The sequence below is a fragment of the Rhipicephalus microplus genome, chromosome X (assembly GCF_043290135.1).
Source record: "Rhipicephalus microplus isolate Deutch F79 chromosome X, USDA_Rmic, whole genome shotgun sequence".
In the NCBI taxonomy this organism is placed as follows: Eukaryota; Metazoa; Arthropoda; class Arachnida; order Ixodida; family Ixodidae; genus Rhipicephalus; species Rhipicephalus microplus.
The window spans coordinates 206,732,692-206,755,237 of NC_134710.1; the positions used below are offsets into that span (position 1 = coordinate 206,732,692).

At 42.3% G+C, this 22,546-nt stretch overlaps 1 protein-coding gene across 1 annotated transcript in view; it reads right to left on the reverse strand.

Moving 5' to 3' along the window:
• Positions 1-22,546, reverse strand: part of Rgl (Ral guanine nucleotide dissociation stimulator-like) — a 174,299-nt gene that overhangs the window by 132,685 nt on the left and 19,068 nt on the right. Inside the window, exons 3-4 of the mRNA XM_037435915.2 lie at positions 18,580-18,776; positions 7,868-7,933 (exon numbers count right to left, since the gene is read on the reverse strand). Coding sequence (XP_037291812.2) covers positions 7,868-7,933; positions 18,580-18,776 — 263 coding nt within the window. The remainder of the gene's footprint in view (positions 1-7,867; positions 7,934-18,579; positions 18,777-22,546) is intronic.

Consider the following 22,546-nt stretch of genomic DNA (forward strand, 5'->3'; position numbering starts at 1 on the left):
CGAATTAAGCGTGTTCGAAATAATGAAATTCAACTGTATAACAATAAAATTTGTTGGATTGCATTCATTGCTAAGGGCTTAAGTCAAACTAACAAATAGATTTTATGGACCCGATATCAGGCAACTCAACAGAAAGCTGGTCAAAGGGACAACGACCAGTCAAGTGCTGAAGCAGTTTTCGTGCTGTCGGTTACCTAACACGAAGCAAAGGTCAATAGACGCCAGACTCTTCCAAAGTGGCGCTGCAAAAAACTCTGCCACCAGCGCCCTCATCGCCACGCTAGCCATAACTGGGTCGTGCAAAAAGGACCAGCAAATGTGCATAGGCCCTTCTATTTCGTAGGTGTTAAGGCACAGTTTCCCGAAAATCAAGGACCTGGCAAGCTTCTTCCCTCAAACAAACCTCGCTTCATAAAAGTGGAAAGCTCATCAAAGTACACTATGGGTACAATGCAAAAGATGTTTCGTTTATTTTGGTGCGCTGTGACTCGCAATTTAAGTGCACGCTTGAGCATCGCATGACATGAAGTTTGAGGCAAGCATTCCAATGTTCATTCTGCAACGTCTAAATGCATTAAATTTGGGCACGCAGATGATGCCAAAGCGATGAAGTGCACACACAAGCAATGTGTTTTATAATCAGTGGTATGAAACTCGCTTTATGCGGCACGAATGGCCCCGGCAATTTTCGCCTTTGCAGTTGCATTCTCATTCCATCTATCGCTTCCTGTGTATTAAACTTTTTTTTTATTATTACGCATCCTAGAATGATCTGTTGACTGTTTTCTCCTATATTGCAAATGGGGATACATGCGTGTCCATTTTCAGGGTGTACAACAAAAGACAAAAACGAGGCCTCCAAGATAGCTCCAGCAATAGCAGAGACCAACGAACGACAAGAAAAACCTGACAGTGGTCACGACCAACATTTAGCGATTAAACTATATGACGTACGTGTTCGCATTGGCTAGTTAAAACCGGAACTTGGAGCCTTCAAAAATTACGTGCATGATGCTGTGTGGTGGTAACCACGACGCGCACCGCAGTCAGAGGCTCTGTTAAGCTTCATAATCAGTTACCACGGTTCTCCGTCAAGACTGATTTGTGAGGTTTAACGTCCCAAAACCACAATTTAATTATGAGAGACGCCGTAGTGGAGGGCTCCGGAAATTTTGACCACCTGGGGTTCTTTAACGTGCACCCAAATCTGAGCACACGGGCCTACAACATTTCCGCCTCCATCGGAAATGCAGCCGCCACAGCCGGGATTTGATCCCGCGACCTGCGGGTCAGCAGCTACTCAAAACAATAACAGGAGACCTACATGGCCTGTATCCAGCATGCTTGCTATTCTGCTTTGTGACCACTACGGAAATCTGTAAATGCGAAGTACTTCAAGTCCGTGGCAATTCACAACGCAATAGTAGCGTAGCGTCGACTGAGGTCTTTCTTTGTAGAGCACGTAGCTGTTGCGTCTGCTCTTGTTTTCGCTGTCGTTCTGGCGAGTGAACCGGCAAGCACATCATAGTGGTTTGGCGACGCATCGAACTAGCCTAGAGAAATCTGTAGCTCTTTTATCGAGTGTTCAATGTGCAAACACACCTAATATGTTGCGCAATCATTGTTTCGCCCGTGCTAGTTGCACCAAGTTGCACAGAAAACTGTGCAAAGGAGTCTGGCTTTCCACTATCCAAAACGGTGTCAACAGGTGGTGCTTCGCGTCTGCAAAACTCCAAAGTCTGACGTCTTTTGGTGCATGCCCGATACTATTGATTTATTGATATGTGGGATTTAACGTCCCAAAACCACCATATGATGAGAGACGCCGTAGTGGAGGGCTCCGGAAATTTCGACCACCTGGGGTTCTTTAACGGCACCAAAATCTCAGCACACGGGCCTTCAACATTTCCGCCTCCATTGGTTCGTATCCCGCCGCAGCCGGGATACGAACCCGCAACCTGCGGATTAGCCGCCGAGTACCTTAGCCACTAGACCACTGCGGTGGGGCCATGCCCGGTACTGTGTCCTTCAAGAAACTGGTACCTATGAGTGTAACAGTGCCATTGCTACAATGCTGCAAGAAGTTTCTGCAATTAATATAAGCTTCTTTTTGTAGTTAAATGAAGCCCAAAAGTTGTTGCAAGGAAAGTGTCAAATTAAACTACAAAATGAGTGAGCGAGTACACAAGAAAAGCAAACACGACCGCTGCAGTGGTATTCTTGGGCTAGCTCTTTCAAGATACTTTGCGTGCCTCGATACTGCATAGGCTCTTAACTGCTTGGCGCACAGGCAAAAAAATTTCCACAGACACGCCGATGTCAACGTTACTAGATCTGTCAATTGTCAAACTGTGCCTGGGAGCGACGTGAAAATGTGGCCCTCTGCATCTCCTCTCGTGAGGTGTTGCTGCCACTGTGATCGGCCTGGTTGGCTACGGAAGCTTCGTAAGGCAGCAATGCGCCGCCGACAAAATGTCGCTTCTCTTTATTCCATTCTTACGTTGCGCTGCTCTCCTTAGCACCAAGTATTCAAGAAATAGCCTTTTAGGGGCAAAGCTTCTTAAGGCGTGTGTCTGTCCATCCTCCGTTATTGTACACAGCCACCAGTGGCACATACCTGCTCTAGAGCGGGTATGTGTCACAGGAAATGCGAGATGGGAGATGGCCCTACTTGGAGTGTTCACTAGATGGACGCACGGACAGACAGACTAGCAGACATAGGGACGGATGGATGGAAGATGCGCGAGCGGGTATGTGCCACAGGGGATGTGAGATGGCGGTACTTGGAGTGTTCCCTAGATGGACGCACAGACAGACAGACAGGCTAGAAGACGGACGGACAGATGGACGGATGCATGGGCGTATGAACGGATGGACGAACGGACACATAGATGGACGCACGGATGGTCGTGTGGACGGACGGAAGCAAGAACAAATGGACAGACGGAAGCACAGACAGGCTCACGGACGCTTCGCCCCACTCGTCATCATTCACTCTGTGGATATGCTGTGATTTTTAAAAATTTTTGCACTCTGTAAATAAAAATGCCCGGCATGTGCGGAACTTGCAGCACAGTTACAGCGAAAGCTAGAAAAGATGCCTTTCAGAGTCTTTTATAAACACTCATTGGGTAACTGCTGAAAGCACACTTGCTGGGTACCCAATATGGCAATAATTTCTAGGTAGTAGGCCAGCATTTGCTATGCTATCCGTCGCCATTCTTTTGAGAAGGGCGGTATCCGCTAAGCACTTGCAAGGAATGTTGTGCCAATTGTTATGCATGCTTACACAGAACTTGCGCTGCACGGCACAATTGCTCGCGTCCTCGGTAAAAAGTATCACTTGGCACTTGAAGTCACCTGTGTAGCTCTGCTGACGTGACATCGTTGCAAAAGTGCACAACCGTGGTTAGAAGAAGAGGGCGCCCAATTTCTGCAGCATGGTGCAGCGCCTAAAGTAAATGCGAACCGGCACATCGATCGTACAATGAATAAAGCGCGAAGCGGCGACAGCGATGCCTCGGGCCAGTGCCAGTGCGGCTTCGCGGCGGAAGGCAGTACCAGAAGCACGGCTAACGGGCTAGGGACTTCACGGCCAATGCCTAGGGAAATCGTGGGATTCCTTGCAAACGCGGCAGAGCAACTGCGTTTTGCAGGGAAAAATAACTTTTTTCTCAATTACTTAGGTAGTCGCAAAGGAGGAGGGGAGTCTTTATTTAAGATTTTATGGTATATAACATACGTATGCTGCAGGAACCGCTTGAAGAACAGCGGGCGCGGTGGTTGAACGCCATAAGCTCGACGCTCTTGGTTGGTTTGATTGTGAATATAGGTCGAGATTCTTTGGACACGAATATAGGTCGATAGCTGGTTATGAACAAGATTTTCGGGGAAAAAAAAGGTCGATCTATATTTGAATAAATACGGCCATCTAAAACCTTCCAGACTATGTCTCCGCACTCTTTCTTTCTGTCTTGCACTCTATTGCTCACTCTAACGATGTTCAAAAGCTCGTCGAAGAGCGATGCAGGGGCTTTCGATGGTAACCGCGTCATCTGTGGAGCCAACTCGTTCACCATGGTCAGAATCATTGGGGACCATGATTTGGTACTGCGTTTTCATTTTCACGTCCATTTCATTTCTTGTTGCACTTCACATCAAGAGCTGGCCGTACAGTGTGAAGCTTGCGCTTTTTTTGAGGACTTTAATAAATATTTTAGGCAATTGAGAAAGAGACATCCTACAGTCTTCTTTTACGTCAACTTATCGTGTGGTATAATGACCACTTCATCATTGACGTTGTGAATGAAATATTCAGTAAAGTTTTCTAGCTGGAAGTGCAGGCCACACACAACACAAGAGGTGGTAAGTTCTGTGCTGAGCCTCGGAATGGCTTGCTGCCATTCCCGAAGACGTCAAGCAGTCTTCAGCGGCCTGAAAAAATGCCTCTTCTCGCTCAAATATCGCACTGAGTCGTAGACACTCCTCCAGCTGGTCACAAAACACCAAGGCATATAAGATGCGAAGCATCTTAGAGCAGGGTTCAATCTGGTGTGTGATGTGACCGCCCTTACTCCACATGCACACCAGCTGGCCCAAGCACTGCCAGAACGCGCTCACACGCTGGCACGTCCTGGCCAGTGTAAGGGGCTGGGTAAGACGCTGTGGCCATTCCCCCTTACACTCTTTCAGCAAACATGTGATGGCATTCTGTCTGGTCAGAACGTGCTAGTAGGTTCGGGCCTGCGTAAGTGGCTGTGGCCTCTCCCCTTACGTTCTCGCAGCATTAGATGCCTGGTAAGGTTGCAAAGCAGCAGAAGGCTCTACGCCCCGAAGCGCAATGTAAAATTTGCCAACCGCACTGTGATAAGTAAGGAAGAGGCACAAGGCGCATGCCGAACATGGAAGCATGGCGACGGTGCACAAAGAAAAAAAAAAGTCACCCGAGGGCACATGCACCAGAAAAGTCGACGCAGGAGATTGGTCGAAAAAAGGCTCGTGGCACGTGACCCGAGCAGTGAAGAAAAATCCCAGAGAATGAGCTGGCACTGTGCATTGGGACTTTGAGCTGCCAAGACATGGGAAACCAGTGTCGCTACAGAGATGGGAGAAGCGTAGCCGCCTGGTTCCGAAGGATGTCAGAGTGAGAGGCCCGGGAAGGTGCCGTCGACCTTGGAGGTGCTCTCAGTGAGGCTGCCCGGACTTGTCGCACCCTTGCCCAGCAGTTCCTGGTGGACTTGCAGCTACCCCACTTCTTCGTGCTAGGATGGTTGCAGCCCACACCAGTGAGCAGAGTGGACACATCAGCAGGGAAGTCCACGACAAGCTAAGCTTAGCGAGGCTGAAAACTGAGAGGAGGAACGGGACACCAGTGATGAGGACGAGCGGGGCGTTTGGCGGGATCAACCGACAGTGACCGTAAGAAGCGGAGCAATGATGGAGGACCCGACTAAACGTCGACACGGAAGAATCAACGTCACAAACTGTAAGAACATTCCATTGTTGAGACCCATATTGGCTTAGGGCTAGCGGCTAAGGCTACCAATAGATTTAGACTGAGCTACAATCAGTTTGGGTTTGACCATGTACATAGATTGTTATTGGGTATTATTAAGTTATTGATTCTTATTGAGTTATTGAGTGTTATTGAGTTATTGAGGGCTTTAACGTGAATTCTGTTTATTGGTTTTGTCCGTTCAGGGTATAATGAGTGTTTCTCGCCACGCCCGTCTTCCGCCTCTCTCTCAAATCAATCCTTCACAAGCGCTCCCGAGATAAGTTAGCGTGACATGCACCCCGAGCTTCAGTCCATGGAAGCCCAGCACAAATGGGAACATCAGCAGGAAACTGCTATGAATGAAACACGGGCTCGACATGCCGAAATGCAAGGGCAGTGTCGGAAAGCGAACCCTACTGTACGCAACGCCGACGTCGAAGCGAAGCGTCAGCGTCGAGCCCACGTGTTGACTGCGGACAGATGACACGAGCCCAACTCCCATGTAGAACTCCTTGCTAGACAACATTAACGCTTGGGCTTTGACGGGGCCGAAGCCACTAACACTAAATGCGACAATAACACTAAATACGCAACATTAACAGAAACACTAATGGCAACAGCTAGTAAAACCCACAGAAACGCAGTGTGCCCCTCTATCTCCTCCCATGCTGCTTCGTATCGCCTCGTAGTCCCATTTAGTGTGAAATGGTGCATTTTGCTCACAAGGCACATGAAATTATCCTGGCACATAGATAAATAACACAAACAAAAAAATGTGCACGCTTTGGCCCCTCTACCCGTTGCCTCTACTAGCATCGCTCACACCACTCGCCTTTAAGTTGATAGCACTGGGCATGCTGCTCCGCGGGTGTAACAAAAAGGAATCAGTCGCTGTGGCGAAGTTTGACAACTGAAAGTATCTAGTAACGTTGCACCGATGTGTAGGATCCAATCAACACTTGCGAAGGAACTGCCCGTGAAGAAATCCATCTATTAATGTAAATATGGTGTCTTACACGTCAAAGCCTAAACGAATACGGAGCAGGTAATCGAATAATTTTGACCGCCTTGCAGACCTTAACATGCTGCTGTACCCAAGCACAAACATGTTCTTGCTCCTGACTCCTATCGCAAGTGGCCAAGAACCCAACAACAAACCTGACCACAGTGTGTACATTAGATCCCCGCAACCATTTACAATTGTACCAAACAAAAGTTTCGTTGTTTTCCTAGAAGCATTACTGATGCTGGTTTTGGCATTCATCCAAAGCTTGAGACAAGCAAGAAGGGATCGCAAACAGTGGAGCAGCATAAGAAGCGATAGTATATTATGTAGGCAGGCCACAGTGCCCTATAGAGGGCTTCGGGGAATCCTTGCCTATGTCAAACAGTCCTCTCGCCAGGTGGTGCCACCCAATCTTTTCGGGGCTAATAGCCTCATCAATAAAAAACTGCAACCTCACAGGGCACCCACGAAAAGGGCTCTCTTGCTTTTACTCATTCTTTAGCCTCTACAAGGTGTAATGAACATAATAAGGTCATGCTTGAAAGAACCAGCCCATAAATGCACTACACTACCTTCCCACTTGGTTTTCTATATAGTATTTGTTTTTGCGGCTCAAGAGTTGGCCTCATGGGGTACCTTTGTGTGGGGCTCTTGTGCGATTCTATGTGCTTGGTTGCGCCTGGAAGACAGGGCGAGTGATGCACTAAACGGGCAAATGAGCATGCACTTAAGCATGCATGTTCATGACATTTACCAATCTTCAAAAATGAGCCTTCCACAGCTACACAGTGTGTGAGATGTAATAAGCATGCAGTATCTTCACGTAGAAAATTTCATTCTGTTTTAAGTGCAACAATTGATTGATTTGTGGGGTTTAATGTCCCAAAACCACCATATGATTATGAGAGACGCCGTAGTGGAGGTTAAGTGCAACAACGACGACATGATTATAACTATGAGGCTAACAATGGTGCAGAACTCCATAATAATTGGACCACACGGAGTTCTTAAACATGCACCAAAGCTGAAGTACAAGAGCATTTCTGTACTTAGCCCCCAGTTGAATTTTCGTCAAGCACACATTTTTATTAGACAGCAATATATTTAATTGAATATTAACTCTATTTGACAGTACAAACTAGCTTGTGTGTGCTTTTGATATATGAAGTGAATGTTAGGCTTTGTAAATACGGCTATGAAATTAGATGAAAAATTTATAATGCAATGGTTATTTCCACTGAACTTCTCTTTAATCCTTTTCATGCCATAAAAATTTTGAAGTAGCTGTAGTGAACTCTGAACTTGCAAGCAAATTAACCAGAAGGATGCATTATACAAAAAATGAAAGAAAATGGAACAATTACTGGTGATGCCGCTGAGATGTCGCACTTAGGCCCTTTGCACCATCCTTGTTCTTCAGCTCCCGAAACCTGTAGGCAGGGAAATAAAATTAACACAGAAAAGTCAGCCTTCACTGTGGCTCCACTACATAGAATTGACAAGACTCTAGAATGAGTAGGCCTAAAGTCAAACTCCAGTCAAGATAATAGCAATTCTATGTTCCTAAGAAGCTCCCGTCATACTTTTTGATATTTTCATTTATTTATTTCTTAACTTAACAGTACTGTAGGCCTTCATGCAGGCTCATAGAGGAAGTTCATGATAATAATATAAGGGTTTAACGTCCCAAAACCACCATATGATGAGAGACGCCGTAGTGGAGGGCTTCGAAAATTTTGACCACCTGGGGTTCTTTAACCCTCATCCAAATCTGAGCACACAGGCCTACAGCATTTTCGCCTCTATCGAAAATACAGCCGCCGCAGCCGGGATTCCATCCCGTGACCTGTGGGTCAGCAGCTGAGTACCTTAGCTACTAGACCAACGCGGCGGGGCACACAGGAATTTCATAAAGATATGCTCAGTGATACCTAAAGTTATCTTAAACAGGCAAAAACAAAAACCCAAATAGGCAGTACATCTTTCCGTGACCTAGTAACGTCCACAATGCAAGCCCGGCCCGTAGCCTTAGCAGGAGTGTGTTTGCAATTAGAACAGAGGGGGGTGTTTTACCAAGGCAAAATAATAAGCATTTTTGAAGTCCTTAAAAAAGTGCTTGCCCCTGCCGATTTTGAACATATAAATTGCGATTAGGGGTGTGCAAATATCAAAATATTTGAATACGAATCAAATATGAATACATAGCTTCAAATACGAATTGAATATCAAATAATGAAGAGGTGCAAGTTTTTTCCATCAGTAATCTTTTACTCAATCATATATTTATGTTCGAAACAGTATAACTGTTATTACAATTGTTATTAAAGTCAGTTATTACACACAAAAATTTTAAAAAATGTCACCTTCTGTACTTTCCAGAAAGCATAAGACTAATAATTGAGCTTTGACTGTGATGTCTTGGGTTTAATCCACATGTTGAACAAATCTTTTGTATACTTTTTTTTATTGCGAAAAAAGCTTTCGTACATGACATGATGACTAGTGAGCATGAGGCCACTGGTTTGATTGTGTAACAGTTAACACCTGTGAACTTAAGTCTAAGCGATTATTAAAGCAGCCTAGGTAGTCACAATTCATCCAGGTTCCTACACTATCAATTTTGTTTTGAAAGACTAATTTCATAGTTTTCTTCAATTTTTTTTTTCTCTGTTCTCATGGGTCAAGCCACTAAGGAAAATAGAACTACTTGGAGCGTTTTTCAACTACACAGCAATACTCGTTATCTCGCTTGCTTCTGTTGCCTTTTTCGAGGACTGTGCCCTTGCCGTTTTCCGATCAAGAATGGTGCGTTGCGCTGACAGCAGCACGATAGCGACCAAGGTGTACCGGGTGCGAAGCGATAACGCGAGGTAAATGCGCGAGATGGATGATTACTGATGTGTGATAGAAATACGCCCCAAATATGCCTCTTTGTCAACGGAGCCACAACTGCCAGCGGCGAGGACACTATTTTGCCACACCGTAATGCCCTTTGACGCACTGGCTGGTGACTGCAGTAAACGTACGTTGGCAAAAGAGCGACACTGCAATAAAGGTGTAACAGAGAGTTAAATGCAGGAGACACAGCCGCGCGAGCGCGGTGCGCATACGATGGATTTTCAAAGGCACTGTCAGGAACGCAGCGGCACTACGCATTAACCAGTTCATCACCTTGCGTGCACCGCCGTTAATAACGCAGAACTATATGTGATGATGCCATTGTAATTTTACCAAATATGCATGGCCTTTTCCAAGTTTGCCATTGCGCGGAAAAACACTTCAGCTCATTCGCATGACCATATTCGCTACCATGAAATCATTCTGGAACTATGAAGAGAGTATACATGCTGAAGTAGCGGCACAGCTGACGGACGACTCGTTAGGCTTCAACATGTGCGCGTACATTTGTATGGCAATCTATTAGCAAAAACTGGCGTTACCACCGTTTGCAAGCTGATAACGCTCCTAGCTAGTTGCGTGCAGTGCATCAGCGCCGCGCCCTGTAGCGTTTATGCGTGCATTTGCCCTTGCGTCGAAATATTTTTATTGTGATAGCAATTATATGGACAGTCTTGGCTGGTCTTCGCCGCCACCGCCGCAGCCATTATGCACCGTATATGTATACGTACCAATTCACGAAGAGATAGGGCTATAGGTGGCAGCACCGTCCCGTGAAAGTGTGGATAGGTGGTCGGCGGCGCGTATAAAAATACACGCAGCGGCGCTTCGTTGCATGCAGCCGAGCCGATTGTCGGCGGATAAAATGCGTTGACTACAGTTTACTGTTAATACCTACGCTCTTCTCTACTGAATCGGTGCACGACGCCTATGCAACGTTAACACTGCCCGTGAGTAAAGCGCATTCTGTCTTTCATAGGGATGCTTGTCCTGAACGACTTGAAAACCGAATGCTTTCGTACGTCATTTCAGGCATATGTAGAAACAGTTCCACTCGCGCTGACATGACTGGACAAACCACACTTTGAGAACTTGCATGACGTACACGCACATAGAAACATGACGTGGCTAGCGGACGAAGCAAGGAGCAATACACACTTCCCCGTTTCGGTCAGTTGCCGCCAGGCGGTGACTCTGCTCGATCTCGTGGCCAATATACATGAAAACTCATGAAAGAAGAAAAGCCACCCTCGCTCGGCACCCAACTGGTCGCGAAGCGCCAACGCACACTTATCTCCCATGCGTACTTTGCCCCGCGTGTGGGGGCGGATGAATCAGGTTCTTTTGAGCGCGCACTTATGTTCGGTGGGGAGATTCGTATGCGTTGGCCTTTCACCCGAACGACTGCATTAGTTGCCTGGGCGACACAGGTAACTTCGCTCACTGGACAGGCGTTTGCGAAAAGAGCGTGCTTTTCAAGCACAGCGAAGTAACAACTGGGATGCTCGTTAGTTTGCACTCATATCTGTACCAGTGATTACGTTTCATGCATCTTTTTTGTTTAAACAGCACGTTAAGCATTGAGCTGTAAAACTTGTTTGTTAGCTCTCGTTCTGTGTGTGTTGTTTTTGTGCGTCATTTGTGAGCAGCACGCTGAACGTTTCAATCTGCTAGCCATTCTCAGTGTTACATTCCAAGTTACTTAGTTGTTGCTATCGCATTAATTGCTTTGCCCTTACGGCGAAAGAGACTTTTTTTTTTTTTTTTTGTGCTCGCAGCACAGGACCCAGCAAAGGTGTGGAGACTATTATGTCAAGCCAATGGGGCAGTGGTGAGTTGCCTTCGTTTCCACGAGCGAGACGCACAAGGGTGCGGCAGATGACGGTGCAATTAGGGGTGTGCGAATATTCGAAAGTTTAGAATATTCACACACCCCTAATTGCGTTGTTGCCAACACCATCACAACTACCACCATCACAACTTTGAGTTGTGCTAGTCTGAGTGACCAGACTTTCCAAACAGCAGGCTGATGAATGCTTGTAGCGTCCACTGTTATATCTGTTTATTTATTACTCTTCGTACTTTATTGCATACACATTTCGTGTTCAATAATCTATGCACAAATTACGACTTTCTGCATATGACTGGTAATTTCTAGACCATGTAGTTTTCTCCCAAAATCTGCAACGCTTCGTCGATTATGGTGGTTCATGTTGCTCCATCAAAGGAGCTGTATACAGCTTGTTGCCTACTTGGGATAACAGGAAAGCATTGCAAAATAACCAGCATATCAATATGTGCGAATATCACTATGTGCAAAGTCACTTTCGAAGGGGCGTTGCAACACTTTTCCAAGTAGCCATGAAATGGATTCACTAAAAGAGCTGATTGCCTCATGAATTCACTACCGCAAAAATGGTTAAAATCCATCTAGTATGACTGGAGATACAAAGATTTGCTGCATGCTGCAACTACATACTCTCTTCTCTCATCCCGACCAAAGCTCTGGATTAAACAGGGAGGAATCGCATGGGGAAAGAAAATACATCGCGTATGTCTCATGACCTTGAGCACTTTTTCAATTTTTTTTTTCTTCAAATACGTGGTTTTTCTGTGTGCACGCGTGGACAAGTCGCAGACTCCCACGTTGGCCCAAGTAACGACTGAACCCGCCATGTTGAAATTAGCCAATGACTGGTGCAATGGCCGTGAGGAGTGATTTTCGAGCTTGTAGCGTCATTTGTCAAGAGAAGAGAAAGCAATTTTTAGCCGACTGAGATTTTATTGTGAATCCTAGGCCACGTGCTGCACTATAGTATTTGGCGCGAGTGTGCTCAGGAGCCTCAACTACCAATCGGCAGCATTTTCCGACCATGCTCAAGAAGTGTTGCAGGGCTCCTTTAACTAGTGGTGCACAAGTAATTGGATTTTCAAATACTTTTCCAATAGTGTTTGCCATTCAATTTGATTTCCACTGAATTTTTACATTTCAAACTTCCAGATCGTCAAAATCCCATTTTTAAGACCATAAGTTGTACACAAATGCAAATTTATGCATTTCTATTCAGTTTACGCAGTGAAATTGCACCAGCTACGTCCGAAATTGCTTTATAGCCTCCCAGTACATATATCAGATATTTTTGTAGGTGCACAGGCTTCCGTGAATGGATTGGATACCTGCTGCGAACTCCCTTTAGGAATGACTTAAAGGCCAAATTTTTTTTAAAGCAATAATCACTCGATATTATTAGTCTGCATTATAAAAGACATCTTTTTAGGCACATGTCAGCATTTTAAGGCAAGTTCTACTTTTCGTAACTTTTAAAAATTAAAAATGTCATTAAAAGAAGGGCCTTACGCCAACAATCCTAAATCAAGTTCGGCTTACTCGAAAGACTCATTTTTTTTAAAGCCATGAACAAATCTTTGACCTTTGCGATCAATGAAAACAAATGAGATCTGACTACTAAAATAACCAAAAAGTATGCACTAGAACTAAGGGCACCTTCGTATAACAGGCAGCCATATTAAACGTTGCAGCACGATTTTGCTTATTGAGCTTCATTGCACGCCAACTAACCTAATAAGAAAGTGTGCCAAGTTTCAATTAAAGTTGTTTATTAGAGAAAAAAAAGTTATGGCTGTTCACATAACGAAAAATACCAGAAATTTAAGTTGCGAGAAAATCCAACAAAAAACATTTGAAACAGGTGCAGTGCTTACACAGAGTGATCAGCAGTGCTAAAATTCTCAATATTTGCAGCCAGTTCTATTGTGGAACATACTACTGTGTGCCTTTGCTCGAGCGGCAACTCTGTCTTTTTTCTGCCTTGAGTAGAAGCCTGAATTGATCCGAATTCGCTTGAAACTACCAAATATTAGGAGCTCTGAACTATAAGGGAGTGCAGCCTTGTTAGTCACATGAGCTGGTGCTCCACAGAAATCGATAGAGAAGCCGAGACTGAGGAAATAAATTATTTTCTTCTCACGTCTAAAGTGTTGTCGGCACCACATTGGTTGCCCCAAGTCATGTAACTAAATACAGTTCAGCCTCTGCTGGGCCTCCTTCTCCATAAAACAACTAGAAAACACCACCCCTCCAGTATAGGCTTGTACAAATATTTGAATGAATATTATACTATTTGAATTCGCTTCAATTTAAATTTTAATTATTGGGAACTTGGAAATATTCAAACTGAACAAATAATTGTATATTAGTCTGCATATAAGCCTCTATAAAGCTGGTTTCACTGCAAGAAAGTAGTGCAAAGCAGTGAAGGCAGTTATTTAAATGTATATTAGTTCGCATGTAACTCCTTGTAAAGGTCATTTCACTCCAATAAAAGAGTGTTAAGCCGTGAAAACATGTATTCAGAAGAAATCTGCACTGCCATGAAATGAGGACTTAAAGATTAAATGAAGATATTACCTTCACATCGACTTATTTTGAAGCTTATTATACTGGCTCACATGCTATAAGTACACTAACTATTAAAATGTAATACATTTTAGAGTTTATCACTTCCATTATACTTGAAGTCAAATCCTGCTACTATTCGAACTACGATACACTTCTTTTGAAGCAAAAATATAGTATTTCCACAAGCCTAGCTTCAATTAAAACAAAATATATTGTGCAGGTTGATTTTGTTACCACAAATATGCCCAATTTTTCTATAATATGCAATACATATACTATTCAAATTTAATTCCAAATTATTCTACCAAAATCACTATTCACTTCAAATTCACTTCGAACTTTAAATTCACTATTCACAGAACCCTAGCCTAGCACTTCACCAACCTAGCCAAAAGAAACATTTTCATGTTGACATCTCATGAGAATTTGCTTAAGAGATTTTCTACAACTCTTTGTGTAATTTTGCTTTGAAGTATATGAAACATATGTAAAAAAATAATAAAAAATATTCAATTCACTTCGAACTCAGACTTCAATATTAAAATTTGCTTTGCACTCATAATTTGCTATTTGCACAGCTTTATTTCAACTCTTTTGCTACCACTAAAAATAAGAAAGAAAAAAGAAAATTGAAACAAATTCATACCAAAGAAGCCCTTGTGAAAAAATCATGCCAGAAATTATGCTATGTGAGCTTTTGATGAATTCTATTGAATTCCACTGAGATGACAGGTTGGTATCAATGATCAAGCACTGAAACATCAGCTGGCACAATGTTGATAAGTGCACACAAACAGGCAATACACATTTCCAGAATGGTGGGAGTTCTTGCATCAACAACAGGCCTGATGCAAAAATTTCTCAACAAGCACACTCTGAAGCTGCAAGTTAGATCACAACACAAGTTAAATGTATCAACGATTGACAATCAGGACAGTGAATGGTTGGCATGTAGTTCTGTGGTAATTTTCAAATGTTGGTAGAGGAGAGAATTTACAGGTAAAAGGTCTTATAAGCCATCTCCTACAGAAACTGCATCAGTCAATTTCAAAGTGGAAGCCTCAAAGAAGTGACAAGCAATCGTGACCCAGTTTTTTTTTTTTATGGCGCAATGAAAAGCTTGCCATCACACACAAATGTAGCACTAAAAGGTTTCTTGACCCCTATTTCAACAATTAACGTCGACTTAATATTAGCATTTAGTGTCCTATTCTTTGTCTCCTAATCTATGATCATTCACTTCTACCCTTCGACCCAAACTCAACTACGGGAGACAAAATTTTGTTTTGCCATGCCATTTGCATGGGTAGACTCATTTGATATTGTCCCACACCTACAACATGTGCGGTATACACCACTTCAAGCAGTCACAAGTCTGGGGCAGAGTACGGTATATGCCCCAAGCCTAGATGAAGAAAAAAAGCATTCAGAACCCAGATGATAGACATGACAGGATGATTTTGTAGCTTGCATTTTAATGAAGAAGCGGGATTCATGACCCTCGGCTTGTGGCCGATAAGCTGTCTCTAGCAGACCCTATACAGGTATCATGTGTACAGTTTTCGTTAAAATCCCAGTGGTTGCCAGCTTAGATAGAGTACAAACTGGTCAAGACACTCTCTTGAATGCACAGAGCAAGTAACTATAACATCATATTAGTGCCCATCCCCCTCGCATTGCTTCTTGTTACCCCTTAGCGTGGCTGGCAAACAGAAGAAAGCGGGAGGAACAAGATAGAATGTGGGGACCGAACAACTTTGTGTTCTCCCCTGCACTGACAATCTCTTATGGAGAGGTACTCTGCACTGAGAACCTGTCTGTGAAGTCGCATGAAAACTATGTATTGCGAGGAGTTGTACTAACACATTTATTAGTGCATGGCATAAGTGTAGCACTGCACCATGCTCATTACAGGGTGAATTGCACAATGAGTGAGCGGTATAAAGGTACCCACATTACAAAGCTATCTGAAATGAGTAATCATACATCATTGTTAACAAACAGTTCAATTGCATTGGTGCTGATGTACCTATTGCAATATGGATGTTTAGTGGATAACTTGCTAATTTGCAAAAGCATGAATTATGGCGAAGCAGGCACTTCACAACTGTACTTGCAGTAAGCGTTTTAAGATAGTTTAACTCTTTCGTTACCACGCCTATTCAAATTTATCACCGGTGATCGACGCTTTTCGGCCATCGATTTTGACATGTTAAATTTCTTTCTCTTGCACCCAGCACTTTTTAGTAGTTAGTTCAGCTGCTCAACTATCAGAATTTTTTTGAATTTGCTGACTAGGGAAACATAGCGATTTTTTACAGACGTTTGCGCCAACCAATGTACATGTGTAGTTGAAAAAATGCATAAGTTGGCGAACTTGACAGAAGTGCGTGCTCCTCGTGATTATGCTACACTAACACCGAAGTTCTGTAATGAAAAATTGAAGAAACTTCACAAGCCAAATATCAAATTGACGCTCATTACAGGGTGAATTGCACAATGAGTGAGCGGTATAAAGGTACCCACATTACAAAGCTATCTGAAATGAGTAATCATACATCATCGTTAACAAACAGTTCAATTGCATTGGTGCTGATGTACCTATTGCAATATGGATGTTTAGTGGATAACTTGCTAATTTGCAAAAGCATGAATTATGGCGAAGCAGGCACTTCACAACTGTACTTGCAGTAAGCGTTTTAAGATAGTTTAACTCTTTCGTTACCACGCCTATTCAAATTGATCACCGGTGATCGACGCTTTTCGGCCATCGATTTTGACATGTTAAATTTCTTTCTCTTGCACCCAGCACTTTTTAGTAGTTAGTTCAGCCGCTCAACTATCAGAATTTTTTTGAATTTGCTGACTAGGGCAACATAGCGATTTTTTACAGACGTTTGCGCGAACCAATGTACGTGTGTAGTTGAAAAAATGCATAAGTTGGCGAACTTGACAGAAGTGCGTGCTCCTCGTGATTATGCTACACTAACACCGAAGTTCTGTAATGAAAAATTGAAGAAACTTCACAAGCCAAATAACAAATTGACGTGTTAGCTTTGCAATTTGGCTGAGCTGAGCAGTAATTATTGTCAGAAATTAATGGCAGCTAATGAATAGAGAGCTGTTGCTAGTAGAAGTCTGAGAAAATTAATTCTGCAAAAAGCTATTTCCCAAGGTCTGCCTCATGTATAAAGTGTGCAGGTGGCTCTCACAGTCAGTTTCCAGCCACTTTGGTTTTGCTTGTATTGTTATATCAGACACAGGGTCTCATCTAGTGTCACTATTCGCTCCTATTACGCGGTCGTCATGCACGCATGGGTGCACATCAGCGCTGCAAAACATATGCGCTGCTTGAAGCTGTCTTGAGACCCCACCTGAATTGAGTGAGAACGAGCTGAGATTTTGTGGGTGACAGCACCTCAGCTTAAAGTTTTATGGCGACGATGTTTAGTGTCAGCCTGAGACATCCATAGTCGTTCATAGGTTTGTTTCGTTTACATCATCAAGTTATCTCCTCCCCCACAAGTGCGTGCAGCTTTTAACTTTTGTTCATAATCTTATAGTTACTCAGGTTATGTGCATGGTCCACACTTCGCTAGGGCGCGGTGTAGTGGCACTGGCTGCAGCACTTCTCCTAACAACGAGAAGACCACTGGAGCACATCTTAGCCCTTACTACGGAGCAGTGCAAAACACTTTAGAACTGCGTTCGATATTGTCCTTTTTTATTACGATGTGCGCAAATATGCAAAGAAATGTGCTTGGATGCATATATTCGAACGCAAACCTATGCGGAGTGAGGTGGTTGATGGAAAGAAGTGACGCTAGATAAAATAGTGAAGTTCATTGGACATCTCATTTATAGAGGGATTATTCACATCACGGGTATCCGTCTATATTGAAATACCTGGAGACTAATCGCAAGGCAACGAAAATTTACTGAGAACAGTATACGAGTACACTTGTGTATCACGAAAAGCCATTCAATGCTTTACTGCATGGCACGAGCAATGAAGCAGCATCTCGGTTCTGATTTTCTTTGTCTATGTGAAGAGAAACATTTTGTACAACATTAATTATGTTTATACTGTTCCTGGGTAATTTATCTACAAAATGTATATTCTGAATTATCTTTGTTTTGAATATTTTGCATATATAGTGTTTTTCATCCCTCTGTTCACTAGCTGGTGAAAAAAATTTGTACTACTCCCATTTCTATTCATTCCAAAATACTTTTGTAGCTCTCAAACATATTTTTTGGAAAAAGCATTTCATTCTGCAAAGTTTGGTATGCTGCAATACGTGCTAGAGTACTTTTTGAACTGGCAAAAACGGTCTTCCCGAGACATATGAAAACAACCATTCTTGCGCGGTAAAGAGAGAGTTAATCAATACTGCATGTACACACACATATTTCTTTCTCTACCGCACAATTAAAATTACCACTGACAAAACAAAGTCTGTCTACAGTTCTGTCTACACTTGTCACACAAATACCCCAATGAAGCCTCACCATCTAGCCCAATTTGCAGTTCCGGTAAATATACTAATCGGACTTCTACAATGTAGTGACGAATTTTTCGGATCATTTGTCAAATAGAGACTACTTTTATAGTAAATTTCTATATGTACACATTTTTTCTGACTTCTCATAACTTGTAGATTTTGACTGTAGCTACAATGTTCAAATTACTGATTGACAACTGCAAATGGATGGCAGGCATTCAATTTAGGAATCAAATAAATAAAGGTGGCATACCTGGCCTGGAAAGCATCCAGCACTTGCTGAGGGGTAGAAAATGAGCGATAGGTGGCCAGGAATACATTGACGTTTGTTGGTTCAAGGCCCCCCTCGTCATCTGCCAGGTTGGCCACGATGGCCTCCAGGGGCCCTGCCTTGATAACTCGCACACGCACAGTCTCCCATTCCAAGTGGGATACTGAGTCCTCAGAGTCCTACATGTGCATTTTGGTGCTTTTATCATCATGATACACAGCAGCACAGAGTATCTAGAGGCCCTTCTGAGAAAACCATTACAGGAAAACCAGAAGTTTGGGAATATCACAGCCCTATTTACAGACACCCTTTGAGCCAAAAACTAAAATATTTGGGGGAATATATATTCTTCTCAGATCAATTTTCAAAGCATAAAAGCAGTCTGAGAGCTTGAAGAATACTTCTTAATGATTATTACATGTGCATTAACTTTGGCTGTTTACAAAGCTGTAGACCTGGCATTTGCAACTTCTAATTGCTAATTAATTTTAGCTTTTATCAATATTTACAATTTACCAGTCATGTTTGCGTATTAGTTTTAGGTTGCACATCTAAGCACGATGCATGATTAATTCCTGGTCATAGCATGGCAGCTCCACTTCCGTGGGAACCAGATTAAAAAACACAATCTATACACATGTTCTTTTGAACCCCAGGTGGACAAAATGAATTTAAAGTCTTGCATTATGGCATGCTTCACAATAATGCTTTGTTTTTAACAAATTAAGCCCCAGAATTTAATCTTAATTTTAACAACTTCCGTAACAATATAGCTACCATTAAATAACACATCTTTATCAAAAGACAAAGAATAGAATGCTATCATTGAAAAGAAACCAAGCGTCTCCTGCTCTCAGTGTCTTTGTCACGGGCCTTGAAAGTGCATGACCACACAAACAATTCAGTAGTCCATTACTTTTCAGGAAAAAATGTCAAGGTCAGGCAGAAAACATCAAGTTGTAAATTGCTCATAACATTATTGATTATGTAGTGTATATCTAAATTCTTCAACCACTGACACATAAGATTAGCTATATTTTTTGCATTGAAGGGTACCTCACAAAAGCAACAAAAAAAGGTTCCCTAGTGACACGTGATACGGCATGGCAGGCTTTATACCTTTTTAGTAGGTGCCATGCCAAAAAAAAGAAGGCACTCTTTGCAAGCATGCTAAGCCAACAAAACTATGGTCAGAAGAAGCAGACATACTTGAGGCAACTAAGTGGTAATCTGACAAGGCTAGTTGCATGAGTTTGAAAGTGTGGTTGCAATAACAGTTCACTGGTTACTTATTAACAGCAAGAAACATTTTTGAAAGTAATAAACTTATGCCAATACAGCAAGGTGCTTCATCAACCTATCTCATTTATGGGCTGCCCACTTACTTACACCGATGAAGTGGTTCACTATCTCCCTCTGTATGAGGAATACAGATCCGCAAAAGAAAAAGACTCATAGTTATACCACAACAAAGAATGTATTCTCACATGAATGGGAGTGTACATAAAATAGGCATATTCTGCTCTTAACCCTTTAAGACATTACATACACAATTGTGTACACCACTCGTTTTTGCTATTTGCATCAAGTACAGGCTAAGAAAGAGCAAGATATATTATACTTTGGATAAAGTCGAGTTTATTTACCACATAATGTTGTACAGTAAGTGGCCGGAACAGGGGAAAAAAGCTGTACAAAGACAGCTTAACAATGCCCCATATCCCCATGGTCACTGTGACCACAAAACGGCAAAAGCGCAGTAAACGACAGGACAGATAAAACCAGCAATGCACATGCTTTGCCTTTGAACAAAAAAGTTATGCAAACCTATACAAATTAGCAATGCACATGCTATACATAGAAAGAAAGAAGTATACAAACAGAAAATAATACTGCACGCATAAACTAATAAAGCATATTTATTACTATAATTTATTCAGTGTATACGGCAAGCAATAACGCAATGTCATAAAACCAAAAGTTGTGCGTGGTTTCGGCACACGCCGAAACCACGCACAAATAAATTATGGTTTTATGACATTGGCTTATTTGTTCAGAGTGTACGAGTGTCGATTTAGGCGCAATGTTCAGAGCGTCGATTTAGACGCATCGAAGGATTTAATTGTAAGTTAGCTAAACTACCTATATAGCTGCGACCTTTTATGGTATCAGATCTAAAAGAGATTACTAAAGAATATTCGTAGACCAGGTTTGCTTAGATTATTTTATATTTAGCGAGTGAAGTATGGGCATTAAAAGGGAGGTTAGCAACAGAACGTTGCACTTTTTTCTCTAAGATAATAAGATTACTAATAGATTGCTTTGTTCCATTACCCCAAATTAAGTTGCAATAACTCAAATCAGATGCGATGTAAAAAGTGCATTGAATAACGGAAGTTTTTGAGGAACTGGCAAGAAACCCTGACATTTTCTCAAGACACCTAAGACTTTGCAAAACTTGTTATATAAAAATTCTGTATGATAATCCCATTTCATGTGCTGATGAAAAACAACACCCAAAAACTTTGCGGTGGAAGAGAATTCAATTATGCTGTTATTTAACATGAGATTGTAGGATTCAGTGATTTCATTAAGGGGGGATTTGGAGCAAAAAAGAACAGGTTTTGTTTTAGAACAATTTATAAGTAAAGAATTTTTAAGGGTCCAGCTGTATATTTTTGTAATGTTGAGTTAACTGTATTTACGAGATGACTAACATTCGTAACCGAAAAAAAAAAAGCTTGCGTCGTCTGCGTAAATTATGTATTGGGATGAAGGGTCAACATGTACAATATCATTTATAAATATGATGAACATAAAGGAACCCAGTAGGCTGCCTGGGGGACACCATCTATAACAGTTTGCACAGACGAAATTTTCTTGTTTTAGATGCAAACTGGTATCTGTCTGTAAGGTAGCTTTCGATCAGATTTAGGGCTATACCACGAATTCCATAGCATTGCAATTTTCCTAATAGTGTCTTGTGGTTTATTTTATCGAATTCTTTCAACATATCTAAAGATATCCCCAGCGGGAACTTTTTGGCCTCGATATTTTTGAGTATCAATTCCTTTGTCTTCATTTAACTTAATTTTACAGTGTACTGATGATCTCTTTTCTGAAGGCACTACTACCACGTTCGACGAGTCGTGCAACGTGCCGCTTCCTGTGAACAATGTGAAAAGAAAAATTTTTCTTCGCTCAAAATGAACGTAACTAAAAATTTATTTGCACTGTATTCCTTGTCTGAGATTTTATTCTATTTATGCCAAAAGTAAGCATCCATGACTTCAGAATAAAGAGATATTTAATTACAACTTAATTGGGATGAATTTCCATAACACTCATAAGCTCAAAAATTTTCTCACTATACTTGTTGCAATAGAATACAGAGTGTCTTGAAGTAACGTTGTAGCGATAACTCTTGACAGTTAACAACGGTTCATGTACAGGCGTGAGCAAAAGTGCACAGTCCAGGGAATCACGTGACAAACTCCGGGGCTACGGCCCTCGTAGCCAAAATGACAACTGGGTGTCACTTTCTTCGGTCCATCGAATCTATGCGGTTCTTATATATAGCGGCTGCAACAGGGCCGGTTCAAGCACCGGGCTTGCGTCACTTTTACAGTTGTCAACTAGAGTATAACTAAGCATAGATAGCATCATATACACTAATGCAGCCTAGGATACAAATAAAGCTTTTTAAGCCCAGCTGGCTTTTGTCATGTTAAGTCAAGTTATACTTAGATGAGCCAAGTTCAGCCAAAGTAAGTGTAACCGATACTAATCATACCTAGTTGACCATAATCACCTAATAAAACCAGGCATAAGTAGGCATAACTAAGCTGATTCAAATAAAGCCTAGCTTGCTATTTCCATATTAAGTCTACTTAAGCTTGGATAGCCTAATCTAATTAGGCATAGTTAATCATGGTATTCCTTTTATACC